This window comes from Wolffia australiana, chromosome 8 (genome assembly GCF_029677425.1).
Source record: "Wolffia australiana isolate 7733 chromosome 8, ASM2967742v1".
NCBI lineage: Eukaryota > Viridiplantae > Streptophyta > Magnoliopsida > Alismatales > Araceae > Wolffia > Wolffia australiana.
In genome coordinates, this window is record NC_135842.1 from 16,001,606 (window position 1) to 16,022,940 (window position 21,335).

The 21,335-nt window shown below is 40.2% G+C and overlaps 2 protein-coding genes across 7 annotated transcripts; both read left to right on the top strand.

Annotated features, from left to right (window-relative positions):
• Positions 1-1,390: 1,390 nt before the first annotated feature.
• MEE13 (myosin heavy chain-like protein) lies at positions 1,391-13,610 on the top strand. 6 transcript variants are annotated; one of them, XR_013582228.1, is made up of 21 exons: positions 1,391-1,570; positions 1,655-1,722; positions 2,221-2,314; positions 2,416-2,524; positions 2,609-2,647; positions 3,495-3,578; positions 3,674-3,735; positions 5,570-5,672; positions 6,016-6,159; positions 6,408-6,476; positions 6,546-6,602; positions 7,253-7,492; positions 7,690-7,743; positions 7,822-7,884; positions 10,999-11,109; positions 11,231-11,301; positions 11,382-11,543; positions 11,713-11,806; positions 11,884-11,994; positions 12,080-12,212; positions 12,558-13,610. XR_013582228.1 is itself a non-coding variant. In XM_078579193.1 (20 exons), the coding sequence occupies exons 2-19, from the start codon at positions 1,662-1,664 to the stop codon at positions 12,178-12,180; spliced, it is 1,914 nt and encodes a 637-aa protein (XP_078435319.1). In that variant the 5' UTR covers positions 1,391-1,570; positions 1,655-1,661; the 3' UTR covers positions 12,181-12,212; positions 12,558-13,610. The 6 variants fall into 6 exon arrangements, 4 of the variants coding, with proteins under 4 accessions (XP_078435319.1, XP_078435320.1, XP_078435321.1 ...); XR_013582229.1 differs by lacking the exon at positions 12,558-13,610 and having other exon boundaries at positions 11,720-11,806; positions 12,080-12,107; XM_078579193.1 differs by having other exon boundaries at positions 11,884-12,212.
• A 2,626-nt stretch (positions 13,611-16,236) lies between these two features.
• LOC144706309 (F-box family protein) lies at positions 16,237-18,851 on the top strand. The gene is made up of 2 exons (XM_078579198.1): positions 16,237-17,176; positions 18,249-18,851. Exons 1-2 carry the CDS (start codon positions 16,301-16,303, stop codon positions 18,693-18,695), a joined length of 1,323 nt encoding a protein of 440 aa, XP_078435324.1. The 5' UTR covers positions 16,237-16,300; the 3' UTR covers positions 18,696-18,851.
• Positions 18,852-21,335: the final 2,484 nt, after the last annotated feature.

A 21,335-nucleotide genomic window follows, 5' to 3' on the forward strand; every position in this document is an offset into this window, starting at 1 on the left:
ATATGGAAGGAAACAAAAATATTAAGCTGTATATATTAAACTAGGTACGATATATATATTAAAAATACCTGGTTTTGTTAACATAAATCATATAAAATGATGATCAATAGTGATTTTTTCTTTTCATACCAGATATTGATATCCAGATACCGGTTCTGATATTCGGATATCGATATACGGTATCCGATATCTGCCTCGTCCTTACGCATTCGATATCCGTCCCTGGTATCTGTTTACACCTGCCAGACGAAATCCGTCCGATATCCGATATCCGATATTAGACACCGCCCCGATTTTTGTGGATACCGGATATCGAGTGTCCAATAAAGGATATCGGAGAGACATTCCCTACTGGAAGCGGATCAGAACTGACCGGCATGGCAGACTGTCAGTCTCAGTCTGGTATGATCTGATGAGTCCGTGTCAAAAATGGTGAACCCTAATCATATTATTTCATTGTCATCATCCCGTCTTATTCAAGATGAAGAAGTCAGGTCGTAAATTTTGGGGATGGAAGGAATGTTGTTTATGCCAGTCATCCTTCACAGTGTCTGCAATTCCAGTTTGTTGCTATCAGAGGGGCTGGGCAGAATAAACCTAGAGTAAATAAGAAATACTTACTTACGAACTAAATAGAACACAGAGGAAGGCAGAAATAAAACTAGATGTTCTTGGTCTTGTTTCTCTTTTTCACAAAGACCTAAAACTTACCTAAAGTTTGGACCTGTCACGGTCTGGGTTCGGGTTGAGTAGTAAACATCAAAGTTCCAAAGTCAAAAAAATGTCGTGAACTGCAATCTTGGAAAATAATCCATCTTCGATGTCTAAATTTATTACATTTACTAACCTATTTTCGAGGTCCCACCTCATCATGGTCCTGTCCAGTCAGGTTGACTTATCAATGTCAAAGTATAAAAGTCAAAAATTGACATGAACTTCCATCTTGGAAAAATAATCTAAACATCTTGGAAAAAATACTATCTGTAAGGTTTAATTTTACTATATTTATTATATAAAGTTTTAAAACTAAGTCCACGGTCCGCTATGATACCAAGCCAACGCCCGATGGTTCTCTCATTTCGGTTCAGTCTGACGGAACTTTGGTACAAAATGATGACGGATGACTGATGACGGTAAGTGATGTAAACAGAACAGATGATTTCAGGACGACGATGACAACGACAACGTCAACAGTTACAATAACGATGACGAGGACACTGATAATTTGCTTATATTTCTATTGCTAACATTTTAAGTATCATTTTATTCAGTATATATCAGTATATATATCAATACACATCACAATATATATTGACATATATCAATATATCAATATATCAATATATCAATATAGGTCAAAATATATACTGACACATATCAATATTCAAAGGAATGTGCTCTCTTCCATATTATGCGGATTCGAATGCAAGTCTTCCATATCATCCATTAACCTCTCTCGGGACGAGATCTCCCTGCTAATGGCGAGGTTGATCGCTAGACGCGGTATTCAGGCTGTTTCTCGCTCGGCCTCTCGTTAATCTACCATTCAAGGCGTTCCGAATGAATTGAGGTAGAAAATTTAAGTAATTTGATTGTTTTTACCCGGCTATTTCCTCCATTAGCATATTTCCAACTCTGGATCTTGTTCATCTAGAGACGAGATGGAGGAGAGGGGAAGCGACGATGAATTTCTGAAACTCCGCGTCAGACAGTTAGAACGCGGTATGTCACTTTCTCCGACCGGTTCTAATCTTGATCTGATGTCGGGAAATGATGCCTAATTGGTTTCCCTTTGACCTATATAATGCGGAAGTTTATAAGCTCAATTTTCTCATTTTCTGCATTTGTTGAATAGATCATTTGACTGAATTTTCTTCTTGTTGGTCTTTACGCAATCACCGTATGAATATTGGATGCCGTATTAGCTTCTCTGTTTGCAAGTAAAAGATGGCGAAGAGTGTGTTGTTGGAATTTTGAGACTAAACACGAAGAAGAGATCATTGAGCTTTTTAACCTGTATACTCCCCAATTCAGAGGAAAATAGACGTTAAAAGTTCGCATTCCAAATTTTGAAGTGTCCAAATTACTCCGTATTTCATGTTGTTCGGAGATTAAGTTTGTAATATCTCTCGGTATTTCACATCTCGAAACTAATTTCATGTATCCCAATTATTTTGGGGCCAAACATCTCATACCTTTGCGTAAATTCTGTCGCTGTAGAACGGGATGATCTTAGGAAAGATATTGAACAATTATGTCTGCAACAAGCTGGACCTAGTGATATTTCTTCCGCCACGACGATGCATTTTCACAGGTCTGCAAGTCTTTTAATTTCGACTCATGTTTCATTTTTCTGGATAACCTCTTCATTTTTCTAGATGAGGCTTCCACATTGTCAAGTTAAACCCCTACCAGGATTACAGGTTTGGAGGAGGAGAACGAGAGCTTAAGCAAGAAATTAGCGTCGTGTATCAGAGACAATAAGAACCTACAAGAAGAGCTTTCGGAGGCATACCGCATCAAAGTATATTAGTTTCTATTATTTCTATCTATTTCTAATGTTATGCACTGTACACTAGGCATATTGATTTTATTGCATTGTTCCCAGACTCAGCTTGCCGACTTACATGCTGCCGAAGTATCAAAGGTGTGCAATCCAGAGACTCCGTAATTGTGCATGTCTTTAATTTTATACACTTTTTTTTATCTTTTTGTCAACAATGAATCTGGTTTTGCGTTGATGGTAGAAAGGGATTAATTATACTGCCTGAAAACCATCCGTATACTTTTTAAATGTGCTTCTTTTTGGCATTCTATTAAATTTTCGATCATTTATTTTGAAGACTTTCTGACAAAGGTTGACCGAACGAGAGAGGATGGGAGACACTTTAATTGAAGAAAAAGAACCACATTTCACTACTTGTCAATCAGAGAATATACAGTGAAAACACAGCGGTCAACTATAATGGCTAAATTGTCCTAAAACGAAGAATATTGACGTATCGTTCAAGGAATTTCTATCACGCTAACCTTTAAAACAGGATGTTATAAAATACCTGACAGGACTTGCACGCTTGAAAATGTGTTCACTAGTTTGACGAGATAATTAATTCATTTCTTTTGACATTCACTCAAACATCTACTTTGTGTGAACAAGGACCCCACCATATGCTTCCTTCGCTGTAAACATAACTTCTCTTACCCTGTGCACTCATAAAGTTATCATGGATCAAATCCAACAAACCTTTTACAGCTTCATTGGACAGATTTACCCTTGATTTTCTTGTCCCAACATTATTTTCTTCTCGTGCGAGAAAATTATTTGGGGAAACGTGTTTCAGTTTAGCTTATGTTATTTAAAATTTTGTCCTTTCTTCAATTTTAAAAATATTTAAAATCAAAAACTTCAATGTTTCTGCCTTCCAAATTTTATATGGCTCTCTTTTTCTTCTTTATAGTTTTGTGTCAATAAGACTAATTGTCTTTGTCTTCAGAATATTGAAGCCAGCAAACAGATCAAATTCTTCCAAAATTGTGTCGCATCCGCATTTGCAGAAAGGGATAGCTCATTAATTGAGGTTTAACCTTAAGATATAATGACCCCAGTATTAGATGCATGTATCATTCCATGCGGACATATTCACTAATGCATGCTGCTCAAATTTTTTTATAGGCGGAGAAGGCAAAGGAACAGTGGGAAACTGTATCAGAAAAGATAGAAGACTATGAGAACCAGTATTTATTTTTGATACATTGCGGAATTAAATTCTCAAGAGTTATTTTTATCTTTTTTTTATATATTCTTTAACATTTCAATGCTAAAGCATCGAAACTTGTAAATTTTCTCTAAACATTCTTGAAGAGTACTGTGTTTCCAGTGGAGAGGCAGAGAAGGCAATTAAGGAATAACAAGATCTAGATCCGCATTTTGACCTACAGCGAGGAATTCTGACATTTAAAGAAGAGGCAGGGTCGTTATTCTGGCAGTATATCTGTTGGTTCATCGCATGCTACATGAGGTGCATGATGGACAGATGGGAGGCAAATCCTACTCCACCAATGACTTGATCAGACTTGGAACAGTTGGTACAACAGGTGGAAATTCTCTCCTCACGACTCACTCTGCAGGGGACCACACTTTCCGACATACAGAGTACTGGCTAAACTTAAAGGGACAGCAGGGCATGATATATTATTCAAGTGAAGTGGGGGAACAACTCATCATTGATTGTGGATAACAGCTCATTGGTTATTCTTTGGCAGAAATCTGCTTACCTAGTGGAGCAAGAAGCATCTAGTGATTGCCCTGTCTAGTGCAGAATCAGAGTTTTGAGCAGTTTCCAAAGGAATTTGTGAAGGGTTGTGGATACAAGCGTTCTTGAAGACCTCTCTCCAGCCAAGGCCTAGACAACAGGTGGAGAGGGGAAGAACTAACAGGGAGAACCAACAACCAGGAAACAATAATGTTTCTTGTTACTAGACCTGTTCCCGTGTACCCCTTATATAATGGGGTATGCGGGTTACACAATGCCCAAAAGATAGAAAGGCCATAAATAGAAAGACATGTAAAGAATAAAGAGGAAGCAAGATATGTAAAGAAAGTGTAATAAGGAAAGCTCGCCAGAGAACAATTCTTGATGAACTCAAAATACCACAAGAACAGCCTATGGTGCTGTATCCAATGACCTATATTGAAATTGCTGGACATCTTCTCGGGGAGAAGGTTGACCAACAGAATTCCGGAGATGAGATAGTTGCCCACTACTATGCAGGTGGAAGATATGCTTTAAAATGGAGTAATAAGCAGTGCCTTCTAGAGGCTCTCATCGAAGCTGGACTTTTGAATTATATACTACTAGGTTGAGGGGGTGTCAGCCAGCATTATATTTATGTCCGTTATTTATTTTATTTCCATGATTTTTTTTTTTCCTATTTCTCTATCTCTAGTTGTAAGGTCCATGTATGATATCCAAAGTGAAAATCTCGGAAAGGGTCTACCTACTCTGACCCTTCTAGTGAGAATCTATCCCATGTAGATGCTGGAACATGGGAAGACTATTATTGAGGTAGTTTTATTCTTTTCTCCACTGGCCTCCCCCTGTCAGCTTTGGTTGCCGAGGGAAAATCTAGCGACCAGATCCTTTTTTCCAGTCTGATACAGACTTGAAAGAACCACTAACTTGTAATAGAGGCATTTGCACCTCATCATGATGTGAGCAATGAAAGAGCAGATCAGATCATCCAGAGAATTTTCAGAGAGAGAGAAAGAGACGATGGAAAAAAAGGAATTCAGGATTTATTGTTGTAGTTCAAACACCACTTGCACCATATTGGGGCCCCTTGGATTACTCCAAAAGGCCTATTACATTACAACGATGCCGTACTTCTCTACAATTGAAATTTTTTGTTAAGGCGAACAGATCAACGGCGAAAAACTCATGACATGTGTGTCTATATCAATATTTTTGTTCTTTTACCTTATTATTTCTCTGAAGTATCTTGTTTCAAAAAAAAATTTCTCTGAAATATCGTCACTTTGTGATTGGCTTTTGGAATTTGTGCATGACAGGTTGCGTGAACTTAAGCTGAGATACAGTGATGAAAAGGAGTTGAATTCCAGTCTTCTGATCAAAATAGATAAATCAAATGCGCAAAAAAATATCTTTGAGGAGGTAGCCCTCTTTCTTCGTTAATATCAAGGACGTCATATTATATATGCCGTCCTTTTGCGTTTAGCTTTTAACTATCGTTCAAAAGAGTAAAATGGTTAGTCAATTTCATTTTTGTGCCGACTCAATTCTATCAGGACCCTATTATACATGTGCATAAGAAGAACTTAGTACTGTGCAATGCTTTAGGCCATTTTTTTCCGTATATGTATATTGAGGAAGATTAGTCTTTTTGTCTTATCCGTAGAGGGGTCTTTCTTGGAAAATATGCAAATTTCTGTTTACTCATCTATGATTGGACTACTCATCGGTTTAACTAATCTTACAATTACCTTTCTAATTTCAGGTTATCTCTAAGTTCTCTGAAATAAGAGAAAGAACGGCAGGGGCTGCTGATCCTATATCCATCGAAGCAAAATGTTCAGCGCTTTTAGATGACCCTCCAGAATTGTGGATTTTTGACGCTGGTGGAAACCATGGCAGATACATTGTAATGATTTTTTTATTACTCATCTTTTTCAAATTCAATATGCTGGGTATCTTATTTTGGTACATGATGCTCCTGTTCTATTTAGCTGTCGTTTTTCTTTGATTTCTCACGAAATATTACATCCATTTTTCCTATTATGCAGTGCTATATTAGAATAGTTATTGATCAATTCTTTGGAAGTTTTGTCTCACAAATTCTTAATGTATGATTTGGGTTGTATTTACTGTTTTCCTTTTTATTTCACACAGGCTTCCTTAGAGGAGCAGATTGTGACGTTGAGAGAATCTATAGAAGGCATCCAAAGAAAAATGAGGATGGTGAGCGTTATCAGATAATGTCGTTGGTTCTTTCCCATTTTCACATCTCTGAGGCAGCGTTTCTCTCAGGGCATGGATGTTGAGCAATATTTACGCAAAAAGGTTCGCAGTCTGGAGAAAATTCATGTGAGTTATCCCGCAATGCATATAATAACTTATTAGATCCCAAAAACCCTGCTAGGGGTATTTCTGTCATCTGAGCCCAGTAGGGGCTTTTTGGTCTATGATCACCATGGCAGCTTTCTCCTTTAAAATACTGTTACACCTCCCTTAAGAAGGGCAGCCAATAATTGAGAAATGAAGTAGCATTGGTTCCTTTATCAATCTCCAGCCCTTGCGATCGCCTCTACCTTTCTGGACATTCACATGGCTTTCCCTCAAGAATAAGGCTCATGGACAGATGACAGATGACGGAACAGGTCGGACAGAGCAGGATGGAACGGCATTTCGGTCTCTCATCCATCAGAGTTTGATGTTCATTCTGCTTCCATCAGAGGGGCTGGACAAAACGGATGACAGAATGGGCAGAGGACGGTTGAAAATCTATAGTAAATCACCTTTGCCTGATGATAGGACAAAACGTAAGGTCAGAAGAGATGACTGATGATGTTAAGCAAGAGAAACTGATGACAGATCATGATCCTTCCACAAACCTTATTCTAGATTGATCCCGTCCCCTATCTCTCAATGAATCATCTCTATTCTCTCTCAGATTCCGATTTGAACATTCAGATCCCTATCAGAAATTTATTTTACAAAACCTGCATCATTTTCAGGTTCGAGCGGAGAACAAGTTCAGGCGTGATTTGTCAATGTTGCGGGAGTTTTTTCATCATCATCGATCTGCAATAGTGGCTATTCTGGAAGAAGAGAAGAGTGTGATGCTTACAACCTTTGATCAGGTCAAAGAAAATTTAAGCAGAGTCAATGTGATTGATCACCCCGAAGAAGGGAAGTTTGATTACTCTTTGGAAGGAACCGGTGATTTTCCCAGCAGTGAGAAGCTTTCTGCGGAGGTATATTTTAATTCTATTTTAATCCTTATCTGATGTTTTACTTAAATGTAAAATTGTAGTCATCTCCTTTCTCATTTATATGCATGATGGTGGGGTTCAGTCATTTGAAATTATATGTCTAATATGATCTCTAATTTAATCCTGAACCCCGCAAAATAATTTTCTTCCGATCTGAAGACTATCTATTCACAATTCAGGGGAAACCCGTTGACCAAAGAAGAAGTGACCTTCTGGTATCTTCAAAAAGAGAGGTGCTTATATTTTCCAAGAAATTATTGTGACTCATTTGTATATTGTACTTGACGCTTAAGCTTTTCGTTTACCCGTAGGAGCATCCTGCTGAAAGAGAACCTCTTTCTCCAGAGCTCCTCAATCAAGCAATGAAAGAGAAGGTCTCACTCTCTCTCTTTCTCTTTCACTCATTCTCTCTGCCTCTATCTGTCTATCTATCTCCTCTCTCCCCTCTCTCTATCTGTCTGCCTGCCTTTCTTCCTCTTTCCATCAATCTATTGCTCTATTTTGTCTCTCTACTCCCTCTTAGATATTTCTTCTTTCTTTCGCTCAATCTTTTTCTCTATACTCTCCTGTCTCTCTCTCTGCTTCTATCTCTGTCTATCACTTGCTTTCTTTTATCTCTCTCTCTCTCCGTCTATCTCTCGCTCTCTTTTATCACTCATTCTCTCTGCCTCTGTCTATATCTCTCTCTCCTCTCTCTCTACCTCTCTCTCCGTCTATCTCTGGCTCTCTTTTATCACTCGTTCTCTCTGCCTCTGTCTATATCTCTCTCTCCTCTCTCTCTACCTCTCTCTCCGTCTATCTCTCATGCTCTTTTATCACACATTCTCTCTGCCTCTGTCTCTATCTCTCTCTCTCCTCTCTCCCTACCTCTCTCTCTACGTCTATCTATCACTCTCTTTTGTCTCTCTCTCTCTCTATCTATCTATCACTCTCTTTTGTCTCTCTCTCTCTCTCTATCTATCTATCACTCTCTTTTTGTCTCTCTCTCTCTTGCCATCTATATATTACTCTCTTTTGTCTCTCTCTCTCTCTCTTGCCATCTATATATTACTCTCTTTTGTCTCTCTCTCTCTCTCTCCTGCCATCTATATATCACTCTCTTTTGTCTCTCTCTCTCTCTCTCTCCATCTATCAATCACTCTCTTTTGTCTCTCTCTCTCTCTCTCCATCTATCAATCACTCTCTTTTGTCTCTCTCTCTCTCTCTTGCCATCTATATATTACTCTCTTTTGTCTCTCTCTCTCTCTCCTGCCATCTATATATCACTCTCTTTTGTCTCTCTCTCTCTCTCTCCATCTATCAATCACTCTCTTTTGTCTCTCTCTCTCTCTCTTGCCATCTATATATTACTCTCTTTTGTCTCTCTCTCTCTCTCCTGCCATCTATATATCACTCTCTTCTGCCTCTCCCCCTCGCTCTCTCCACCTAGCAATCACTCCCTTTTGTCTCTCTCTCTCTCTCCATCTATCAATCACCCTCTTTTGTCTCTCTCTCTCTCAATCTATCACTCTCTCTCTTTTGTCTCTCTCTCTCTCTCCATCTATCAATCACTCTCTTTTGTCTCTCTCTCTTGCCATCTATATATCACTCTCTTTTGTCTCTCTCTCTCTCTTGCCATCTATATATCACTCTCTTTTGTCTCTCTCTCTCTCTCTCCATCTATCAATCACTCTCTTTTGTCTCTCTCTCTCTCTCAATCTATCAATCACTCTCTTTTGTCTCTCTCTCTCTCTCCATCTATCAATCACTCTCTTTTGTCTCTCTCTCTTGCCATCTATATATCACTCTCTTTTGTCTCTCTCTCTCTCTTGCCATCTATATATCACTCTCTTTTGTCTCTCTCTCTCTCTCCATCTATCAATCACTCTCTTTTGTCTCTCTCTCTCTCTCCATCTATCTGTCGCTCTCTTTTATCTCTCTCTCTCTCCTCTCTCTCTACCTCTCTCTTTCCGTCTATCTATCACTCTCTTTCATCTCTCTCTCCTTTCTCTACCTCTCTCTCTCCGTCTATCTATCACTCCCTTTTGTCTCTCTCTCTCTCCATCTATCTATCACTCTCTTTTGTCTCTCTCTCTCTCTTTTTGTCTCCTCTCTCTCCGTCCATCTATCACTCTATTTTATCTCTCTTTCTCCCTCCCCTCTCTCTACCTCTCTCTTCTCTCTCACTACCTCTCTCTCTCCGTCTATCTATCACTCTCTTATGTCTCTCTCTCTCACTCTCCATCTATCTATCTCTCTCTATTGTCTCTCTCTCCCTCCCTCTTTCTACCTCTCGCTCTCTCCTCTTTCTCTCCGTCTATCTATCACTCTACTTTATCTCTCTTTCTCCGTCCCCTCTCTCTACCTCTCTCTCTTTTCTCTCTCTACCTCTCTCTCCTCTCTCTCCGTCGATCTATCGCTCTCTTTTATGTCTCTTTCTCTCCTCTCTCCTCTCTCTTCTCTCTCTCCATCTATCTATCACTCTCTTTTATCTTTCTCTCTCCTCTCTCTCAACCTCTCTCTCTCTCCGTCTATCTATCATTCTCTTTTGTCTCTCTCTACCTTCCTCTCTCTACCGTCTATCTATCACTCTCTTTTATGTCTCTTTCTCTCCTCTCTCTCTCTCTACCTCTCTCTCTCTCTCTCCTCTCTCTTCTCTCTCTCCGTCTATCTATCACTCTCTTTTATCTTTCTCTCTCCTCTCTCTCTACCTCTCTCTTTCTCCGTCTATCTATCATTCTCTTTTGTCTCTCTCTCTCTACCTTCCTCTCTCTACCGTCTATCTATCACTCTCTTTTATGTCTCTTTCTCTCCTCTCTCTCTCTCTCTACCTCTGCCTCCTTTCTCTCTCCGTCTATCTATCACTCTCTTTTATCTTTCTTTCTCCTCTCTCTCTACCTTTGTCTCTCCGTCTATCTATCACTCTCTTTTATCTTTCTCTCTCCTCTCTCTCTACCTTTATCTCTCCGTCTATCTATCACTCTCTTTCATATCTCTCTCTCTCTCACCGTCTATCTATCCCTCTCTTTTGTCTCTCTCCCTTTCTCTCTGCCTCTCTCTACCTCTCTCTCCGTCTATCTATCATTCTCTTTTATATCTCTCTCCCTCTCTCTCTGCCCATATATCGCTCTCTTTTATTTATTTTTATACCTTTCTATCTCCCTCTCTCAATCATTCTTTTTTATCTCTCTCTCTTTCTGCCTATCTCTCGCTCTCTTTTATCTCTGTCTAACCCTCTCTCTTCGTCTTTGTATTGCTCTCCATGCCTACTTCTCGTGTTGTTTTATCTCTCTCCTTGTCACTTTCTTATCTCTCTCTCTTCTGTCTTTCACTCAATCTCTCTTTTTTTACTCTTCCTCTCTTTCTCTCTCTATCTTTACTCTCTCTCTCTGTCTTCATTCTTTCCCTCTCTTTCTCTCTCCTCTCTCCCTCTATCTCTCTCTCATTCTCTTTCACTCTTTCTCGAAAGATCAGGTAAAAAGCTATATTTCAAGTACGCTTCTCTCCAGGTCGAAGCACTGTTGCTTTTATCGCAAGAAGAAGAAAGGCATCTACTCGAGAGAGATCTAAATGCAGCTCTCGGAAAGAGGATAGAGGATCTTCAGAGGAGTTTGGCTCAAGTAACATGTAGTTTCTTGATGCGTTGATTATTTCAAATTTTTCGACTTCCAAATGAAGAGCTGAACATATATTCTTCTTATTTTATTTGTTTGTTTTTTTTTGCTTCACCACCCTGGCCAGGTGACAAATGAGAAAGTGCAGGCTCTCATCGATCTGGCCCATCTGAAGCAAGAATGCCAACTTCTTAAACAGTATGACTCATTTATGACCCAAACATATGCCTATTAAATGCCAAACTTTATCCTATTTCCATCATTTGGCATTAATTCAGGACTAGCAGCGCCAGTGGAAAGGACAAAAATACCCCTTCTATTACTGTCCAGGAGAAAGGTGAAACTCTGAAAGGCATGCTGAAGAAAACTTATCTCAGACGCTGGGTTGGTCGAGGCGATATCGCTGGAGAGAAGATCCACCTCTCTCCAGACTCTGCTAGGTCCCACTCTTACTATTTATTCTCCCTCTAAACTTCATCTGATCGATCAATCAAAAATTGAAAAGATAGATTAATCGTGGATGAAACGACCGAACAAGATCATCCTACCATTTACTTATAATTTACTATTTTATGCCATTTTTTGTTGAGATAGTTATTTTTTACTTAGGCTTCAGGCAGAGAATGCAGCTCTTCGGGAGAGCATGGCTGGCGTTGACCAACTCGCCTCTTCTGTCCGCAACCTTCGACTCTCTCTCCTGAAGGTCAATTTCGTCTAATCACTTTTATAAACATTTCTGTGTTTAGAGCCCATATTTAATTAATTTGCTATTTATTTTAGGTGTTAGGCGAAGCACGGTCTGGTGTTCCTGCAGAGACGTTAGCACTCTCTTTGGAGATGCTATTCCAGGAAGTTGACCGTGTCAGGTCAAGCCTACGGTGCAACCTCCCGGTAAGCTGGTCCGGGGGAGTAGATGACACTCAAGTTGAGTCCCTGATTAAAACATCCGGAAATGAAGATGTGGACTTGTCGGCAGCCGTTGGATCTGAAATGGTGGATCTCCTCGTCCTTGCCGTAGAGCTTGCGAGGGACTACGTCTTGGCTACTAGTTTCTACCAGACCAGTACTGCCTCATAAAACAGTGAAAGTTATCTCCTGCTTTGTAACTGGTAAATATTTTTTAATCATCCTTTTCAATATAAGTATTTAACTTCTGTTGGGAAACCATGCCAATAACGATTGAGTTGTGTATTTGTTATAGGTTTTTTTTCCAATTTCAGTTTGTTTGATTTGTTTCATCGCGTGGCCATCCATGTTAGAGTAATATTTGGATTTCAGCTTTCAATAACTGTGTTAATTTTGGTAAATAAAATTAACTCTCTTTCAATAACGAGTTTCTGTCTGTATCTGATTTGTTCTAATTTTGGTTCAGTTCAATTTAGTTGTCTTTAGTTCTGTTTATGTTAATTTTAGTAAATTAAAAAATAAATATGTGGGATTGTTGGATCTTTTAGATGGGGTTTGGCATGTTCTGGGTGGAACGTGATGGGATGGATGACAACTGATGACTAGATTGACTGTGACAGGTATGTTCCGTCCCTCGCTCGCTCTCTCTCTCTCTCTATCTTCCTCTCTCTCTCTCTCTCCATTCCTCTCTCTCTCTCTCTCTCTCCATTCCTCTCTCTTCCCTCTCCCTCCCTTCCTCCCTCCCTCCTCTCTCTCCCTCTCTCTCCCTCTCTCTCTCTCTCTCTCTCTCTCTCTCTCTCTCTCTCTCTCTCTCTCTCGCAAGTGTGTGCAGGCACACTCTATCTTCGTCTCTCTCTCTTTCACATGTGTGCGTGCTCACGCTCTCTCTTTCTCTTTCGCTCTCTTTCACACGCGTGTGCGTGCACACTCCTTCGTCTCCCTCTCTCTCTCTCTCTCTCTCTCTCTCTCTTTCGCATGTGTGCGCGCTCACGCTCTCGCTTTCTCTTTCACTCTCTTTCGCACACGTGCGGGTGCACACTCTCTCTTCGTCTCTCTCTCTCTCTCTCTCTCTCTCTCTCTCTCTCTTTCGCGTGTGTGCGCGCTCACGCTCTCTCTTTCTCTTTTGCTCTCTTTCGCATGTGTGCGCGTGCACACTCTCTCTTCCTCTCTCCCTCTCTCTCTCTCTCTCTCTCTCTCTCTTTCGCGTGCGTGCGTGCACATGCTCTCTCTCGCTCTCTCTCTCTCTCTTATGTGCTCTCTCTCCCTCTCTTGCTTACTCCCTTTCTCTCCCTCTTTCGCTTGCTCCCTCTCTTGCTCACACTCTCTCCCTCTCTCTCTCTCTTATGCGCTCTCTCTCCCTCTCTTGCTTAATCCCTTTCTCTCCCTCTTTTGCTGCCTCCGTCTCCCTCCCTCTCTTGCTCGCCCCCTCTCTCTCTCACACTCTCACTCTCACTCTCACACTAACTCTCACTCTCACTCTCACTCTCTGTGCCCTAGCCTTAGGAGAAGAATATTATAGAATGACAACTTGAATCCACTAGCGTACTCTATGTGAAGCACTTAAGTCCTGAATCCACTGAACTAGCATTTTCAATCCTTGAGTTTACAAGGGAGTTGTGCTTAAATACACAAGAATTGGAGCACTTCATGACAACAAGAAAGCTCAAAGTGAAGAAACAATATTATCAAGAATAATATATTTCACTGTCACAAAAGGCAAAGGCTCATCTAAAAATATCAGGAACATTGAAAAGATAACTTAAAAACATTTCGAAAAAGAATCAGAAAGAGAAGATTCTGTTTCTCTACAAGATTCTGACTAGGCAAATTTGGAAAAAGATGTAAATTCCGCTAAAGATTGTACAAATTTTGCACAAGTTTCAATTAATTCCCACCAATAACTGAACCAGGAAATTATCATATGACTTGATTAACCCCTTTGAAAAAACATTGGCACAAATGTAAATGAGATGCTCTGCCAAGTGAGATATGGCCCTTGTAATAAACATCTTGACTTACAGATAATTTCTTGTCAATGTGGGTATTTGATAGTCTCCATGATAGTTCTTTGCCCATTTATTTTTAGTTAGCTACCCAGCTTCTCGGGCAAAAATAATTTACTGCATTAATTTTGGTGGCACTGACATCGATGTAATTTAAAAAACCGAGGAGCATGAGTGATATATTCCGCTGATTGGCACTGTTGCCAAGACTATGTCTTTTTTCAGCTTACTCAAGTCCAACCCATTTGGACCTCTTAGAGGTTCCAAACAAGGAGCTCATATATCCCAAAAATGGATGGTTTCCCCTCCAAAAATGATCTCTCCAATTGGGGAACACATTAGATACTTAGCTAAGTCAGTAGGTTCCCATTGGCACTTGGCTTTGATGTCTAACTAGAAAAGTAAAAGCTTACAAACTTTTCTGGCTTGACTATCCTATATCTAGCTGAGCCAGAACCAAAAAAGACATAATTAAAAATATAAATTAATTAAGAGAGGGCATGAAACAAATCCAAATGTGGGAGAGATCAAGAAGATGCAGGGTAGTCTATCTACTTGGCTAGCCAAATATGAGCTTGTTCATAGATCCTTGGCTTTGATTATCAATGAATAGCGAATTTACATATAAAAACCGAAGATTGGGATTCCATTACTGTCATTTTAAGTGTATGGTTACAATAACTCATGCTCTTATTGTGCTTATGATATCCCGCCAGGTGGATTTTTAGCTTGTATATATCATCGTACAAATTACAGAATGGACTATGGAAAGGCATCTGTAAGGAGATGGATGGATGCCAGACTGAATCCCATTCCATCATCAGGCACCGGTGATTTACTCTAGGTTATCAACCGTATTCCGTCTAGCTTCTTACGGATGACGGAACGAATGGGTCGGATGTTTGGTATGTCATTCTGAAACGGCTGGTCAAAAGACGGTTGTGAACCTAGAGTAAATCTCAGCCGTTGAAATCCAGGTTACACTCAATGGACATGGGCGGCATCCTGAGCTAGGGGCGGGCTGCTAGCCTTTGGGGACAGACGACGGACTGAATCCCGTTCCATCATCAGGCGCCGGTGATTTACTCTAGGTTTACAACGGTCTTCCGTCCTAAGCAGCTGTTTCAAATGGGGCGGATGTTTCAGCATGTCGTTCCGAAGCGGCTGGTGGTAAGACGGTTGTAAACCCAGAGTAAATCATCGGCACCTGATGATGGAATGGGAAGGTTTGTATTGAACAAAAGGTTTGTTTAGTTTACGGTTTCCAGGTCATGATAGATGACAGGAAGGAGACGGAACGGGGAAAGTAATTGGGAAGAAAGCTTTTGTTTCTTACATCCCGTCCCATTCCATCATCAGGTGCCGGTGATTTACTCTAGATTTACAACCGTCTTCCGACCAGCTCCTTCAGGATGACGTGCCGAAACATCCACCCCATAAGAAGCCAGACGGAAGACAGTTGTAAACCTAGAGTAAATCACCAGCACCTCCTGATGACGAAATGGGATTCCGTCTGTCATCCGTCCCCAAAGGCTAGCAGCCCTCCCCTAGCTCCGAATGCTGTCCATTGAGTATGATCTCAATTTCAACGGCTGAGATTAGGGAACAGCACGTCTGGGATGTGACGCCCAGAAGTGATGGGACAGATGACGATCCGTGATGGACGGTGACGAGGATTCGGAAAAATTCATCACCTTCGCATCTCCGTCATGGTTTGCGGATTCCTGGTCATGTCCCCGTCACTGGACTGCGTCACCGTCACGTGTGACGGGAAAAAAACCATGCGGAGTAGAGAGAATTGGAGGGGACATATCTTGAATTATCTTTGGACGGCATCCTTTTGTGCACGCGAATTAATGCCGGGATTTTTCTGCAAAATGCCAAGAAATCGAGTTAGCTACAATGCGTAGCGAAATCTAGGTGTCGAAAAGCTTAAATCCAACAATATTTAAGTTTTTTTGGTCATTTTTAAAAATCCGTTACGGCCGTCATCCGTGATGGCCATCCCGTCACGTCACTCATCCGAGGCCCTCCATCACCATCATGCCCAGTTCGTCATCCGTCACCGTCACCGTCACAGTCACAGGTGACAGGCCCCTAATTTCGTCACAGTCACCGTCGCGTCACGGTACCGTCATCCGTCACGCCGTCACCGTGACGTGTGACGTGACGGATGACGGCTACCGTCACGTTGCCCTGAGATTTTGAGCGTTTGCTCCCCCTTTCTTCTTCGTTTATCCCTCTTCTTCCCCAATTCTGTTTCAGGCTTAGCGCGAGCTCCAGCAGAGATGGAGACGTCGCCATCGCCATCGCCGCCGAGCTTGGTAGAATTCCCCGACGACGTGCAGATCTGTATACTCTCCTTCCTCCGCTGTGCCGACGTAGCCTCCGTCGCCTGCACTTGTCGCAGATTTGCCGCGCTCTGCGGTGAAGAAAGGCTTTGGATCGCGGTTTGTGATCGCCGATGGGGCTCCAAGACTCAGATCCGACGCTGGATCCGCCATGGCGGTGATCTAAGCTTCAATTTTCGTGCTTTGTTCAAGATTTTGAGCCGCTGGGAGAGTCTGATCGGATTCTGGCGGAGGATTGGGCGTGGCGACGAGGGGACCCCCCCGCTGGTGTTCTTCGAGTGGGGGCCGTCGTTCATCACGGGATCTAGGGTTTCCCCCTCGGGCGACCCCGGGAGCTACGACGTGGTCAAGATTCCCTTCATCTGGATGAGCCTCTCGCCGCTCGGTGATCCAATCTGCTTGGTTCGTCTGTCTCTCAGGCTTGATTCTGCTGAATTTTTGGGGAATTTGGCCGATGGGTCTGGTTTTGCCGACTCGGATATGGTCCCAGTGACGGTCTGCTTCATGGGGGAGAACCATTTCGTGGTGGATGAGTGTCGAGGACAGCAATCTGGCCTTCGCATGAATGATGAATTTGGAAGTTGTGAAGATCTCGCTGGTTTGGAAGCTTCATCGCCTCCAGAGAAGGTGATGGCTGATATTTATCAGCATTTTGCCAACCGGGTCAGCCCCTGCCGAGATAAATCTTTCAGGAAGCAGAAGAAGAAGAGGGGGAAGGATCGTACAGGGAGGAGGACTTGGGAATCTGAACATTTTGTGAGGATTTCTGACTGCTACCCCACTTCTAGAAGACCTCTCCAAGGCCTCTGGAAGGTAATTTCCGCACATTCTCTTCTTCATGCATCAGTTTCTGATCCATGATTATCGTTTATATAGCATTATCTATCTATCTATCTATCTCTCTATTTGTAGGTGCAAGTATATATGACTCCATTTTTCTATATCTATTTCTAAATCTATCAACCTATTTAGCTTCTCATCTAATTATCTATCTGCCTTTCTCTATCCATTAGCCTATCTAAATAGATAAAGAAAGATAGAGGGATGAATAGAGGGATGATTATCGTTTATATATCATTCTCTATCTATCTCTCTATTTGTGGGTGCATGTATGTATGAATCCATTTTTCTATCTCTATTTCTAAATCTATCAACTTATCTAGCTTTTCGTATAATTTTCTATCTGCCTTTCTCTATCCATTAGCTTATCTATCCATCCATCCATCTGTCCATCGATCAATCATCTACCTTTTTCCCAGTCCCATATATATTTTGATCAATCAATCATTTACTTTTCTCTCTATGTCTATCTATCAACCAATCCCTCTATCCATCCCTCTTTCTTTCTTTATCTATTTATCTGTCTATCAGCCTATATATATTTCTTATCTATCTATCTATCTATCCGTTTATCTATCAAATCTGTGTACATAGTGAAGTACCGATCTCCTATCAACCTGTCTATCTATCTTTCTATCTTTAAATCACTCTTATCTATATTTTTCTATCTATGCATGTAACTAGTTATGTATCAATCAATCAATTACTCTATCAGACTTCTTATCTATCAATCTATCTAAGTCTATCTATCTTTCAACATAAACATCTAGCTATCTATCTATGTAGTGAAGTATTGATCTCGCATGAACCTATTGATCTATCTTCCAATCACTCTTATCTATATCTTTCTGTCTATGTATATAATTATGTATGTATCAATCGATCTATCTATATGTCCATCTGTCTATCTATCCATTTCTTTTAAAAAAAATCAACCTCTCTATCCATCTATCTAACAAACTAACCAAGTATCTCGCTAGCTAGCTGTTCATCTTTCAATCTGCATCATCAAGAGACCTTAAGTGAATCTGACTTCTTCGGGCAGGGAATCTGTGAGAGCATGAGTTTGGGCTTTTATCTGATCACCTATGACGAAGTGGGCGGAATAGCTTGCCGAAAAGTGGGTGATGCTTCTGAACCCATCTCTGGTTACTCACCTGTGCTGTGGACCTCAAACAGGTCATTTCTAGAGCGCCCTTTCTCCAAAGAGGAAGAAGATTTATACGTAAGTGGAAATCATACTCACCCTTTTTCTTCTTCTAGCGTTGATCCAGAAAGATCAGTCTCTCGTATCCTGTCCATAAAATATAGTTATGGGATAATATCATCTGCTAACATGAAGAATGAAGAGGGTAGGGTTTGGGAATATAGCACTGGGAAATTTGGGTTTGGGGTCCTCCGGAGTGGGCATATTGTTGATCTCCGGCACATTGCCATTGATGGCTGCCTTCTCGATTCTGTGAAGCTTCCTTGTACAAGTTTATGTTCTTGATAACTTGGCAGGTTCTTCATGTTCATAATCTGATTAATTTCTTTCGATTATTCATCTATGAAATGTACATTCTTTTCTTCCATTCATCAATCTGTGTATTAATCATTGTAAGATATACATGTGAACTTCCCGTGTAAAAGTGTATGTTCTTGTTTACTTGGACTCGTCACACACTTCATGTAATCGATATCAAGCAAATCAAGGGTAGATTCCAGTCGACTATGTAGACTACTTAAATCATAAATTGGTTCTTGTTAGCTGATGGATGACGACCCATCATTGGTTCCATCCCTTATAGTCATCAGACAGGGCGACGGCGGATCTGGATGATCTTGGACCTCGCCAAATCATCCCGATGACTGATGATGAAAGGATGTCTTCCGTGCTCGTCCGTCGCCCGTCCTGTCCACGGTGCGGGAGAACCAATGGTCTAGAACTCAATGGCTTCCTGACTGGGACAGAGGACAAACAATAATTTTATGCCTGACCGGATGACAGACCTACTCACTATTTTTATTTTCTCATATTTCACAATTTTAATTTATTAAATGACAATTGGATTGACCTATTGAAAAATTACTAGACATGCGTAGAACAATAATTTTTATTATAATTACCCTTTTCACCGCGGTGGTTTTGATTATGATGCCATTTGGGATGCAACCTGTTCAGGAATGTGTGACTAATAGGACAGACAATGAATGAACCATTGTTTATGACTGGATAGATGACTGACTGGCTTGTAAAATCTTTTAATATTGTAATTTTGTGATTTTCATTTATGAACTGGAAGTGGGATGGACTTATTGAAAATTTGAAATATTGTTAAGGGTTAGGAACTCCGTTCCGTCCCGTTAACAGTCACTTGTTCCGTTCTATCCGTTGTATATTACCGTTGTAATATCTTATTGGGTCCAACAGACCCAATGAGGCAAGATAAATATTGATGCAATACTCTGAAAGGGTTAACAGGATTTTTACCTCAAGAAAAGGAAGGTGCATTCTTCTTCTTTCTTCTTCTTCTCTCTTCTCCTCTCACCATCTCTCTCTGTTTGCTTACATCTGATCGTCTGCTGCCTAAGGAGAGCTTCTACTGCATCTCTCTTGCTTGCTCTTGCGTTGTCTGAGTAAAGGACATCTGCTGCACATCTACTGCACTTCTACCTACAGCCTATACATTTCCCTAAAAATATTATTAGAGCATCTTATAGTATTTGCCATCATATACTTTTCCCAGTATATGGTATCTGAGAAAGACAAGATGGTGTCATACGACAATGTTGGATATCGAGACAGATATTGGCACGGTTGTAGGTATTGGATATCAGGATGAATATAGATATCATGAAAATGGTGGCGGAAGCTGGTACCTGATCTCGGATCTCAGAAATTATAATTTGACTTAAAAATATCAGAAAGTACCAAAGAATTTATGCAAGTTGTCCCAAATATCTACAACATATAAACCATCATATATAATAGCTAGTCAAAAGGATGTTGAACAGTAATGATGGATTCTGGCACTGTTGGCCTATGTGCATGCCTCATGGCATCTACATGGAAAGGACAGAGGAGGGACCAGTTTTGCTTTTTGACTTGTGCGTGACGTGTAGATGTGTGGGTCCAGGCAGACAAATGGTAGTCTAGTCTTGGTCCTTGATGATCTAACCACATTTTTTGCATTTTTCATGTAAGTTGGTTGAGGAAAAAATGCATCAGTGATATAGAGAAATCCAAAAAATACAAGTAAATTCGCATAACATTTTCACAAGGTTATGGATCTTTGTCATCCACTTTATTTTATTAAGTGCGAAAAGCACTCAGACTTTCTTCCATTTTAAAGTTTTATTGGTCCCTTCTTAATGATTATAGGTCATAGAAAATGTATGTATTCTTAATAAAAATTTAACTTCTTTTAGTAAACTTGAAATAGTAAGTAGTTTCCTTTTGGAAAAATGAAATAGTAAGTAGTGAATGAATCTTCCTCCAATTTACCTTGCATATTGAGTAGATGATGTACTAACTGATAAAGTCAATGTGCTTAAAACATGGCCACATTTACTATTATTTTTAATTCAAATTCATTGAACTTCCGAATCATGTTTTATTGTAAGAACATGTAAAACTTTAGTGATAATTGTGTTTTATGTTTATGAAAACATGTTATAAAATTTGAAAAATAATCGAATTAAAGGAAGTGTTCTAATCGAGCTAGTCATCTTAAAAGTTTAGAAATGGAACTCCAAAAATTGTATAAAAATATTGAATCTATAGAAATAAAAAATAATTTTTAATGTTTTTTACTGAAAGTGCAAAACTTCCATCAAAAGTTGAAACTGCTGGAAATATATGTGGCCGACAAGCTATAGTGAATACAATTTATATAGTGAAGTCTATGAATACATGAGCTGACTAAGTAAATTATGATGAGATTATAATTCAGAGATCACTTGTCTTTAAGCACATGTTTTACATTATCCATATTCAGAGGATACTCAAGGACATTGAAGTATACACATAAATAACACTAACTAATTTCGCTCATATGATGAATATGGTTGATCTCATAGCCATTAGTGTGGAGATATTACAGATGGATAATGGGTTTTTTTTAGTAAAAAGAGTTTATTGAATTGATCC